The sequence below is a fragment of the Halichoeres trimaculatus genome, unplaced genomic scaffold (assembly GCF_033239565.1).
Source record: "Halichoeres trimaculatus isolate MK-OKI-2021-1 unplaced genomic scaffold, fHalTri1.1 fHalTri1_scaffold_22, whole genome shotgun sequence".
Lineage (NCBI taxonomy): Eukaryota > Metazoa > Chordata > Actinopteri > Labriformes > Labridae > Halichoeres > Halichoeres trimaculatus.
In genome coordinates, this window is record NW_027437200.1 from 10,506,071 (window position 1) to 10,518,674 (window position 12,604).

General features: G+C 42.9%; 1 protein-coding gene across 2 annotated transcripts in view; it reads left to right on the forward strand.

Moving 5' to 3' along the window:
* The window catches only part of mta2 (metastasis associated 1 family, member 2), a 30,213-nt gene that overhangs the window by 14,024 nt on the left and 3,585 nt on the right, over window positions 1-12,604 (forward strand). The window contains exons 4-13 of one of the 2 annotated variants that reach the window (XM_074699173.1): window positions 6,915-7,032; window positions 9,655-9,718; window positions 9,808-9,925; window positions 10,007-10,109; window positions 10,653-10,752; window positions 11,546-11,734; window positions 11,816-11,890; window positions 11,971-12,029; window positions 12,152-12,252; window positions 12,397-12,536. In XM_074699173.1, coding sequence (XP_074555274.1) covers window positions 6,915-7,032; window positions 9,655-9,718; window positions 9,808-9,925; window positions 10,007-10,109; window positions 10,653-10,752; window positions 11,546-11,734; window positions 11,816-11,890; window positions 11,971-12,029; window positions 12,152-12,252; window positions 12,397-12,536 — 1,067 coding nt within the window. Of the gene's footprint in view, window positions 1-6,914; window positions 7,033-9,654; window positions 9,719-9,807; window positions 10,110-10,652; window positions 10,753-11,545; window positions 11,735-11,815; window positions 11,891-11,970; window positions 12,030-12,151; window positions 12,253-12,396; window positions 12,537-12,604 lie in introns of both variants that reach the window. The other variant, XM_074699172.1, reaches the window with a different exon arrangement.

Consider the following 12,604-nt stretch of genomic DNA (forward strand, 5'->3'; position numbering starts at 1 on the left):
ATAGAAACACATATCTTTCTCCCTCCATTAGAATCCCCAAAGTTGGGCTGCCTTTAATACACCACACGACTGCTCCCTTATCATTTCTCCCATACCTCTATTAGCTTCAAGCTACAGCTGTTAGCGCAACAAAAGAAAGATTATTTGGTTGAGAAGGGTAAGTCTTGTGAAATATACAGAAGAGATGAATGAAACAGCCAGGACTCTTGACAGAGAACAACATTCTGGGCCACAAGGCTCGTACTCTGAGAGGTGAAGGTGGCAGACTCCTCCATCTGATCACCAAACAGGCTTCTTGTTATTTTATCTTCAGTTAGACATCCTAAAAATGTCTATCAGTGTTAAGAATCGTGTTTTAAGTCTCCTTACAGGGTGTGTGCTCCATCCCTCCACCCCTCTCCTGAGGATGGAGGTGATGTGATGGAGCTAATGGCTGCAGACTACTGAAGCCTGATCACATTCACTCATTACCCCACCAGCAGCCAGCCCCACCTCTTTCCTCCTCCCCCTCCTCTTACTGGCCCGCAGTGCTCCAGACAAAGACGTCTCCTCACACACACACTCACACACACACACACACTTACTCACTCACTCACACACACATACCTCAAGATGGATGCTGTTTTTCTCACTGTACTCAGCATCACACACAGATGCTAGGTGTTGCCTCGCAGGTCTGTTGTGGACATGTCTGAGATTCCACTAAAAAAAACAACACTTGTTATTTCATCCTGTGTTGATTTTCAGAGCTGGAAGCCTTTCTGTTCTCGTTTCAATATTTATATCTTTTGGGGGCATGTTGCTTTTATTGATGGGACAACTGAAGACAGATAGCAATGTGAGGAGTGGAGTAGTTAAACCGGTGAAGTGCAAAGAGGACTGTGGCCTTTGTATGTGGGGCACAAGCCTGAACCACTCGGCCACTGGCACCAAATCTCCTGTCAATAAAAACGGCAAATGAATTTACTACCTCTGATTTATCCCATTAAAGAAAATCCCTTTTCATACATGCAATACAGTCCCAAAAATGTCCTGTTGTTGTTAGGGCTGCAGCTATGGAATATTTTAGTATTCAAGTATTCTACTGAAAATCCCATCGATTAATCGAGTAATCGGATAAAATGTATTTTTGTTTAGTTAAAGAGCAGTTATTATTCAAATGAAAATTTTTCTCTTTAAGAAATAGAATTTTCTGATACAACATGTCAATAAGAGCACTTATTTCGGTAGCTCCAAAATCTGTAAACACACATTGACACATTTTTTGTGCCTTGTACATCTCATCAAATGTTGCGCCCGTTTCGTAGAATGAACAATTAGTCTCCAAACTCCAGAAAAGAAGCTAGATTTGTTGCTAGTTGCTATTTTGTATAAGAGGTAGCTTAATGGGTCTGAAAACTTTCTTAATATGGCCTCAGCTCTATTTGAAATACCACTCTTTGACCTTTTTTTTTAAATTTAAACGATTCCTCGAGGCAGAGAAAATTGCTCGAGTAATTTTTGTAATCGAGTACCTCGAATCATTCGAGGAATCGTTTCAGCTCTAGTTGTTATCCAGTAAGAACAGAAATGTCTTAATTCCTTTATCATTTCTAAAGAAGCAGTGAGAACTATCTGTTTGAAGTGGATTGTTGTATCACCTTTGGCTGGAGTTGTGTAGACTGTCGTAATGACAAGGCAAGGCACTGTAAATGTCAACACTCATGTAGTGCTGTTGTTGAAACCATAGACTATAAAACATGGACGTAGCCTCTGCGATGTCACGGGTGTTCCTGACACTGTGAAATGAAGCCAATCCACAGACGCAGCCACATTGGTTAAGATGCTGGCTTTGAGCTTCCTTTTTTAACAGCAACGTGGTGAGGGTCACGTGACCTGAGCTGTGTCCCTGATTAGACAATCAAACAATCCTAATAACTTCAAAACTGCCACGTTCAAAAAATTCACCCTCGTACTGCGTGTGCCGATAGTGAAATCAGTGTTACAGACCCTGTCTGTTTTTCGAAACCAGGCTGTAAATATGCATTTTAATACCATAAAAGCCATTTTGGGTATGTATGTGACTTTTGGTCTTTCTGCAGCCAGCCTCAAGCTAATTCTTGTGAACAAAAACTTTGAGCACGTCCACATAGGCTTCATTTTTCTAAACCAGATGTTGCCCCTTGTTTGATACTTTGTAATTTTGTACCAGAGTTTGGATTATTGAGATGCATGCAAACAGTTCAGTCTGACCGAGACAACTGGAGCATAGCTCGATTGATTCACCTAGATAATGTGATTGAACTACAGTTGTACTCTGTAGAATTCAGCATGTCATAGTACACCTTGGTGTCCAGCTTGAGCAAATATTACCCAGAAGAGGAAGTAGATAACCATGTTAAATAGGGTCACTGCACTCCAATACAATAAGCACACACCATGTAAGGTAATTAACATGTACAGTATGTAAGAAACAGAGAGCTACCGCTGCAGCTTATCTAAATACGACAGTGCCACCTATTGAAGCGGAGGGACACATTCTTGGCCAGAAGTCTGATTTTCTTTTCCACACAGACAAAACTAACCCCCCCCCCCCCCCCCCCCCCCCCCCCCCCCCCCCCCGTGACTTAACAATTGAGCTATGACCTTTGTTTGACTGTTGCTTCCTGTAAACGTACTGATTATTTACGTGCAGAGGACCTGCACTGAACACTCATCCTACTCACACACTGGTCTCCTCAAACCAGTGTGTTTGGTGTTGTTAGTGTCACACAGATGGTCTCATAATCTGAGGTGTTTCAGGAAAATGTCAGGGTCTGACTGTCCCTGAATTATCTTGAAAATGTCAGGAGTTAATGTGTGACAGGGGCTTGTGTGTCGCCCTGTCTCAGCTGATAAACACCTGTTCATGAAAAGCAGCATGAATCTCAAAGCACAAAACTTGACATATGATTTTACTTGGACTTTGTCCTGCTGACCACCTCACCAGATTTGCAGGTCAGGCTGACCTGATGTGTGAAAAATAGGAAAATACATTTCAGACAATTCAGTGTTGGTGATGACTTTTATATCATGTGACCAGAACAAGCAAGAGTGTTAATAAAAACCTGAGGTTAAAGGACAAACCCTTTCAAGAAGAGCACTGTGTAGATGTCTCCATGTGGCTTTGGTCAGTGTAAAAAGTGCAGTCAAAGTGTTTGTCTCTGTTACTTCATCCTCCATCATGTTGTAACTATGACATCAACTATCACAGCACAATGATCAATGATGTCATTTCCTGCCTTCAAGAATCAAATTTCCCTCTGATTGGCCAGCCCTCTGGAGGCCTCATTGGGGTCAGAGCTATGGGCAGACCTCAGTATTTGAGGCCTCCAATGTGTCATGAACCAGTCAGGAGATTCTTACACAATAACCTCATCACTTCAACAAGTCTCAGGCAGATCTCATGGAGATCTTGTGCTACACAACATTTGAATACGTGACAGTTTGAAAACCTGTCTGGTCAAAATGACATGACTACTTAAACCAGACATGTTTGAGTGTTTTCTTACATTTATCAAAATACTTTTTTAATTGATTAACCAGGTTGGTTCTGCTAAGAACTTCTTGAAACAAGTCAGTTGGTTGGAATTGACTTCAGAAACTTCTTTTGAAAAAGAAAAAGTTAAGCCCCATTTCCACCAAGCAGTCTGGTTTAGATCAGTACGGTTTGGTATTAGCCAGCCGTGCCTCCTCGTGGTAGATGGTATAGCGTAACGCTATAGCAGCGTGACACAGTGTACCCTGCTAATAGATCCAACAAAGAAGGAAAATATGACAAAGTAAACAAAAAGCAATGATGGAAGACAACCAGCAATTGGTCTTCTTTGTGATTTCCACGTGGCTTTGTTACAAAGCGCAATAAAGCTTTGTTTCAGAGAGAGCTGTGTGCCGCCAGGAGAAATGCAGGAATTGCACAGTAAAGCCGCGTTTCCACCAAACAGACTGGTTCGGTCTCGGTACGGCGCGCTTTTTTGTTGCGTTTCCACTGACTCATCCCGGGACAGATCCCTTAAAACCGAGACGAGCCGGCCTACTTTTTTCGGACCCTTCCCTATGGGTGCCAGACTGAACCGATCCGCTCTCAGAAGGTGGAGCAACACACTGCAGACTGTTGATTGGTCAAAAGAATCGTCACTTACCCCGACAGCTGCTGCATTTCTCCTGGCGGCACACTATCTTCTCTGAAACAAAGCTTGATTTCATTTTGTATCAAAGAGCTACATGAAAATCACAGAGAGGACGAAATGCTGCATGTCTTCCATCAGTGCTCTTTGTTTACTGTGTCACGTTTTTCTTCTCTGTTGGGTTTAGTAGCTGGTTAAGCTGCTACGGCGTCGCGCTATTGTTTAACAGTTGCGGCTTTCTGCATCTGGCTTACACGCCGCCTACCACAAGGGGGCACAGTTTGCTGTGGAAACGAAAATGGGATCAGGCTTAAATGTACCAAACCGTCCCAAACCATACTGAACTGACCCGGACTGCTTGGTGGAAACGCGGCTCAAGTGACTATTCTTTTGACCAATCAACGCTCTGCAGTCTTTTAGCTCCACCTTCTGGAATTGGATCGGTTTAGTCTGGCACCCTTCCAGAAGGGTCCCAAAAAGTGAGACACCTTGTCCTGGTTATTTGGAGATCTGTCCTGGGATCAGTCAGTGGAAACACCATAAAATGCGTGCCGTGCTGAGACAAACCGAACTGAACTGCTTGGCTGAAACAGGGTTTTAATGGCAGTGGTGGATGGTTGGAGACAACAGATGGCTACATTTCATCCCGCCTGATCCATACTGGGTTCTTATATTGGTTCTCCCATGGGTCTTGGTTTGATTCTTGGAGTTAAAATGTAATTGTGTATCTATATATAGTTTTTAAGTCCGTCTGACCCAGTCTCAGACTCTTCTGTCAGCTCTTTAAAACCCTCTGATGAAGACACGAACCTGCTTACTCTGCTTTCAGCAGCTCAGCTCAACTAAAACAAGATTTAGCTGCTTCACTTTATTTTATTACTGGGCTCCTCCTCTTCCTCTTTCCTGTACACTCACACATTCTCACACACACACACACACACACACACACACACACACGCACACACACACACGCACACACACACACGCACACACACACACGCACACACACACACTATCTTTCTGTGCAGAACAAAAGGCCCTTGATCTCTCCCTGAGGGCCACGGCATGCAACGGGTTAATTCTGACTCGCCTTGTGTCTGTCGCTCCTTTTTTGTGTGTGTGGTTTCATCGTGTGTGTGTGTGTGTGTGTGTGTGTGTGTGTGTGTGTGTGTGTGTGTGTGTGTGTGTGTGTGTGTGTGTGTGTGTGTGTGTGTGTGTGTGTGTGTGTGTGTGTGGATTGAGTTGGGGATACATGTTGGGGGGGGGATGGGCGCCTCAGGTTTGGTACACAGGGTTTCCTACTTTGTCTGGCAGGGACTAGCCGGACAGGGAGGAGGGGGGAGGTTAGAGAGGTTAACAGAAAAGGGGTGTGGCCTAAGGTCCCGTCCCACTCGTTGACTATCTCTCTGCGTGCCGCTCTCTCTCTTGCCCTTACTGACAGGGTTTCCTGTGGCTGAGTGCAGGGGCGGAGTCCACAGAGACGGAGCAGTCTGGTCCCGCCCCTCCAGCTCACAACAAATTACTCACCCGCTTGAAATTAGGAATGCGCAATCTAGTGGCCAAACACACACTCACACATGCACACACACACACACAGACACAGCAGTGCCCATGGGGTTCTTTTTTTTAAAGCTCTTTTTGGCAGAAACCTTGGGTCACATGATGACGATGATCATTGTTTTACAGTCAGATCCATTAATAAGTCTGTCTGCATGCTGAAATGAGCACGTCAACACCTCAGACTAACTTCTTTTTACACAATTCTGAGGTTAACTCAATTTTTTTTACTTTTACACAATTTAAAGTCCAAATGGCACATTGGTGCAAATAACAGTTGTAGAAAAGTGCTCCTGATGGAATTCTGACGGCTAAAACGAGCTCAGGTTGATGTAAATGTTTGGAAACATTACAGAATCAGCTGTTGCATCACTCTCTACAAACAAACCAGACTACATTGTTTTAAAGAGTGCATTAAATTCCTGTTAGAAATTGAGATCCTAAAATATGAAAAAACAGGCACCCTGAAATGCAAACACCAAGAAGTCAATCTTTTGAGTACTCTGGAAACTTTTCCTTCAATCATTGAATCGTTGGACAACCTTTGACCTCTAATATCAGCTTTGCATATAATTAAAATATGCTCAGCATTGCAACAGGAAGTGAAAGCAATAAAAGCAAAGTAAAACGTTTACAAAAGTGGAAGTAAATGTCAGTGCATTCAAATATATATATGAGGCCTTGAATAAAGAGAAATCACTGTCTTCTCCTGATTTATAACCAGTGTTGTATGAAAAAGTCTTCCGTTTTATTTATTTGTTTGATTATTTATGGTTCTGCACATTTCAGTTGTTTATATCTCCTAACTGACGGCTCTATGAGATATCTTTGCAAATACAAGCTCACATGTAACAACGAATGACAGTAAACTTTGAGCCCTTTTCACGTCCTGTCTGTCAGGTTGAAACATGAAGTTTTGACACAGTCGACCTTTAGACTGATGACGCATCATCCGACATGTGAAAGACAGAAACAGAAACTAGAATAGAACAGCCAAACACTAAAATGTCAACACTGACTGGATTTCATTCAAGAAGTCATTCTCCTCTCAGTGACAGCTGTGACCACCAGGGGGCGTCTGAATGAAACTGCAGGTGTTTCATAAAGGTTACCTTTAACTTGAAGCTCGTGTTGTGTCTCTGAATACTTGCTCTGTGTGTACCCATCACGCTGTGGTGCTGTTTGTTTGACGCTGGTGTGTTTGTGTTTCAGGAGAGTTCGAGGAGGAGTCAAAGCAGCCGTCTCTGTCGGAACAACAGAAGCATCAGCTGAAACACAGAGAACTCTTCCTGTCCCGACAGTTTGAATCTCTACCTGCTACTCACATACGGTACTTCCCTAACCCTAACACTGCTATAAACACACACCTGTTGACACACCTGTCACCAAACTACTGCAAACTCTCACCTTCATGTCATCTGTAACCAATATACACCTCATATTTAACTGTGTTTGACTTTAAATGAGGGATGAAAAATCTAATAACTCTCTGAAATTTATCTTAGGACATGACAGGGATCAATTTTTAAATAGTTCTTGCAAATACAGTCAGATTGTTCCTTTGGCAAGAAGTAGCTTTCTGTAGCTACTGTGCAGCTGTAATGTAAAGCTATAGAACACATAGAAGCATACAACTGTTGTATGCAGAGCAAGCTTACAAAATGACCTGCAGACACATTGCCGTTAGGGCTGCAACGATTAGTCGGCATAATCGACGTGTCGACTTAAAAAATTAATCGACGTGATGTTTAATAGTCGACGCGTCATATTATTGTTTTTAATGTTGTTGTCACATGGTGAAATGAAATACCAGGGGGTAATGCACATGTGTAACTTCCGTTAACTGCATGAGGCACCACATTAACAGATACTTCTATGGGAAAAGATCACTAAGTTCATACATGAGAAATATTGATGAGGAAAAACCTCTGCGCCCCGACAGCGATGCGCGGTGACGTAGGCTCTGCATCTCGAGTTTGATCGGCCTGATAGCTCCCAGTGTCTAGCGTCTGATAACGTGATTTAGAGAGTCTCCTTCGCTCTCTGTCAGTTTTTCAGGATCTGAGTCACAAACTAGTGTCAAAACTCTCCTAACTTTTTAAAAAAGGGGGGCATTTATCTGATGGAGCTCTCACTCTCAAGCTCACACCACATCAGTAGCACTAAGCGGGGAGGAGGAGGGGCGGAGTGCGCATGAGCAAAGTGGAAGTAGACCATGAAACTTAACACGTTGTCATGGAGAGCTGGGAGAGAGTCAGGCGGGATCATACAGAGAGCAAAGCAAGCCCCAATAAGCAAATTAATTATAGAAAATGAGCCCAAAGTCACTAATAAACAATCTTGCAGACACTGCGAACAACAACGTAATTTTCTTGTTACCTGCTTCATTCATTTTGAGATTTATTTATTTATTTATTGTACTTATATTATTATGTCATCCTGAATGAAATAAAGACAAACAAACAAACATGACACAGGGCTGACCAATCAGAGGAAAAAACCTAACTCTTAGTAAATGCAGTGAAAATGCAACACACATGTGAATTTTAAAGGTCTGCACATTTTGAAGGCCAAATTAGGTTGAAACAAAAAATAATCGTGATTAGTCGACTAATCAGAAAAATAACCAATAGATGAGTCAACATTGAAATTAATGGTCAGTTGCAGCTCTATTCGCCATATCGAGAGAGGCTTAAATGGCTAAACGTGGATTTCCAGCATTAAGAGACCAAAACAGAAATATTTTAGACTCATAGCATCCAGTTTTCTTGAACCCAGGCAAGTGTGTATATGTTATATCCGATGATAGTTGGTTTATTAAGCTGAATGTGAGCCAAATCACCTGAAAAACTCATAAAAATGTCTGATTGAAGTGATTCCTGAAAATCTGCCAATGGGGTAAGAAAAGTGTTCATGTTTAGTTTTTTAGAAACAGAACAATGTGGTAATACAGGAAACATTTTTCTTACCCCATCGGCAGATTTTCAGGCATCACTTCTTCTTATAATATCCCGTGGTAAGACATTTTTCGGGCTTCTTGGGTGAATAATGCTTTATATTACGGCCAATAAGATGTTTATTATTTGAAATTAGACAGAAACACTTGATTTCAGTTTTTTTGCAGTGAAGTTGTTCTCACTGAGAATATAAGCATGTCCACACTCTCTCTGAATTGACTTCCCACCAGTCTGCCAGCTTTGTGTCCAGACACAGGGTAACATCTGTGTCCCTAAAGATGTGACATCATAGAGAAGTGTTGCACAGCTGCAGCGTCTTTGCGGGGTGCAACACCTTCAGTTGGTTAGTTCACACCAAAACATGCTAAAACTTAAAACCCCACTCTGACAGATAAGTGGAATATAACACATGATTTATCTTTTCCTGATAGAAAATCAGAAAGAAAGTCAGTTACTCAGTATTCAATAACTGTCAGCATTGTTTCTCTAGACTTAAATAGAGAAATAAACAAACAAAAAAACGTTATCATTTGAAAAGAACAGTAGTTTGTTAATCCCTGTTTTTTTACTTTTACTGGTTAAAATGAATTATTACATTTTATGTCCCTGTAAGTTTGTAAATCAGGTCAATTAAGTTCACCGTCATGTTTTGTACAGAGGGTTTTTGTTTGTGAGTCATTAAATGTAAAATCCCTCATAAAGCAGAAGAGCAATGTCGCAGTGTGCAAAAAGAAAAAAATAGTTTTTAAGCAGCATGTATAAATTTTCCCCCACAGGGCAGACAGCTGATGGTTTTCATGCATACATCACTGAAAACATTTTGACCATATTCTAAAAACCAGCACTCTCTTTCTGCAGAGATTAACCTCACAGTTTTATTTTGTCGTCAGTTATTCCTCATTTTCCAGCTTTTACGTGAGTTTCTCTGTCGGACAGAACTTCTTGAAGTGTTTCAGGATGTGTTTTTCTGACCGCTCCTCTGTCTGCCTCCTCAGGGGGAAATGTAACGTCACCCTCCTCAATGAAACAGACGTGTTGGCTGGATACCTGGACAAAGAGGTACCACACACCTGTCCACCTGTGAGCAGCTGACACACAGCCTGCCTATGAACCATGTGTAATCCCTGTAATCTCTCTAATCCGTGCAGGACTGTTTCTTCTACTCGCTGGTGTTTGACCCCGTCCAGAAGACCCTGCTGGCCGATCAGGGAGAGATCCGGGTGGGCTCCAAGTACCAGGCAGAGATCCCTGACATGCTAGGAGAGAGTGAGTGGTGCCACCTGTCCTGGTTCTCACCTGTACACAAACAGACAGAAACAGTGAAGGTGTTTTTATTCTTCTTTACAGGTGAGTCGGACACACGGGTCCAGGAGAAGCTGGAGACTAAAGTGTGGGACCCCAACAACCAGCTCAAAGACCACCAGATAGACCAGTTCCTGGTGGTGGCGAGGTAACAACCCCCCGGCCGTCTGTCACGCTGTTGCATCATCATCCCTAGATCCTGTTGCCATGACAACTTCAGGACAGTTTTTCCAGAGGATGTGCAGGAATTTAAAAGGGGTCTGATCGTCTCTGACGGACTTGTACATTTATCTGTTTAAATATGTCTCTATATGTGATGGAGACTCAACAGACAGAGATCATTAAGGTCATCAGAGTGAAAACACACTGAAGTTTATAACTTCATCAGAAATGTCACGTGTGTTCATTTATGTGTTTTAAAGTGTACACTGAAGTTATGAGGGAATGTTACTCCTCTTCTTAAGCGTGAGTGAGTTGATCAGACTTAATGCAGGCTAATGGTTTCATCACAGCTGATTTTTTAGGAAGTGTGTTATTGGAGGGAAATCTTCTGCTTCTTATGGAAGACCTCATGTGCAAACTGCTCCCCCTTGTGGTCATGTAAAGCTCATGCAGGTTGCACTCATTTCCTCTTCAACACTGAAACTTTCTTCTAAAAGATTCAAATCAGTGATTTCTCTTCGTTCTGCAGAGCGGTGGGGACATTTGCTCGTGCTCTGGACTGCAGTAGCTCCATCCGTCAGCCAAGTCTTCACATGAGCGCAGCCGCGGCCTCCAGAGACATCACACTGGTGAGAAAACTCAGCCTCTGTGTGTTTGTGTGTTACTATGTCACTGCTCCTGGTGAAACAGAAAAATCCTCTGAGCACAGACTGACACTTAACACATTGTTTAGTTTTAGTCTAAATAAAGAGTATTATGCTGTGAATGAAGAGTTTAATCTGATTCCTCTGATAACGTTTGATCCAGGTTCAGTCTTCTTATCAAATTAAGCACAACAGGAACTATAATGAAGCAGTATGCTATCACTATAAGTTCAATCAATTTCACATGATATACAATTTTTAAAATGACCATCACTGCAGGGTTGACTGGTCTCTGCCCTGGCTCTTACAGAAAACAGGAGAATGTCTATTAATTAGGGCTGTTACGTTATGCTATTCATGCGATTGAATTCTATTACAATTTTTGGGGTGCCGATCAGATTTAAATTGGGATTCTTCTGTATTTAAGATTTTTGCAATTTTTAGTTTGCTTTTTTTTAACACCAGACCATGTGAAAAAAATAACTGATGATGATAATTTCTACAGACTGTATCGGGAGCCATATTTTCCCATAAAATGCACATCACTGAGTCAGAGATAAACATTCCACCCTCTGCTGGAGAAAAGTGGAAACTTTTTTCCAAATCAGTTTATAAATAAAGACCAAAATGAAGGATATGAATTTGAAAAAAAAAGATTTTGTCAAACAAAAAATCCTGATATATCGTTTATCGAATTTTTTTCTCCCACCCCTAACATTAATATGTGTTCAGGTCATATCACAAGACAAGCGTCTAACGCTCCTTCCTCTCTCTCCAGTTCCACGCTATGGACACCCTGCAGAAGAACAGCTACGACCTGGCCAAAGCCATGTCCACTCTGGTCCCTCAGGGCGGGCCAGTGCTCTGCCGAGATGAGATGGAGGAGTGGAGCGCCTCAGAGGCCATGCTGTTCGAGGAGGCGCTGGAGAAATACGGAAAAGACTTCAACGACATCCGCCAGGACTTTGTAAGCTCCTCTTCCTCTCCTGCAGGATGTGTGTTCACACCGAGAACATGATGAGTCAGTAAACATTTTTCTCTCCCTCAGCTGCCCTGGAAGTCTCTGGCCAGTGTGGTCCAGTTTTACTACATGTGGAAGACTACAGACCGCTACATCCAACAGGTACGTATGCAAGAAGACTGGACCCCAAAAAACCTCCTTTAGATCCACTTTGACCTCATGTTTCTCTCTTTTCTCTTCAGAAACGACTAAAGGCTGCAGAGGCAGACAGTAAGCTGAAGCAGGTGTACATCCCCACATAGTGAGTGTCCTCCTCCTCCTCAGATACAAACAGAAACATCCTGTGTGTCAGCTGATCAGTCAGAGTGACTCCATCCTCTCAGTCAGAGTGACTCTCCATCCTCTCCTCTCCCCTCCTCACAGCACCAAACCCAACCCAAACCAGATCATGGTCCCAGGCAGTAAACCCGGGATGAACGGAGCTGCAGGCTTTCAGAAAGGGCTCAGCTGTGAGGGCTGCCACAGTAAGTCCCCACACACTGAAACACACACACCCTCCACAAAGACGTTTTTCCCCTGTCGATGTAAAACCTCTTATAAACAGCGGGAGGAATCCTGAGACTCCTCCATGATGCTCTCTGTTAACCCTGCTCCTCTCTCCTCCTCAGCGGCTCAGTCTCCTCAGTGGTACGCCTGGGGGCCGTCCAACATGCAGTGCAGACTTTGCGCCTCCTGCTGGATCTACTGGAAGAAATACGGAGGCCTGAAGACCCCCACACAGCTAGAGGGTGCTGCTCGAGCTGGCTCTGTAAGTCCCTGAGGTCTCCTCCCAAAGGAAGCTTTGATTTCAGAGAATAAAACTTAACGCCAGCCTCT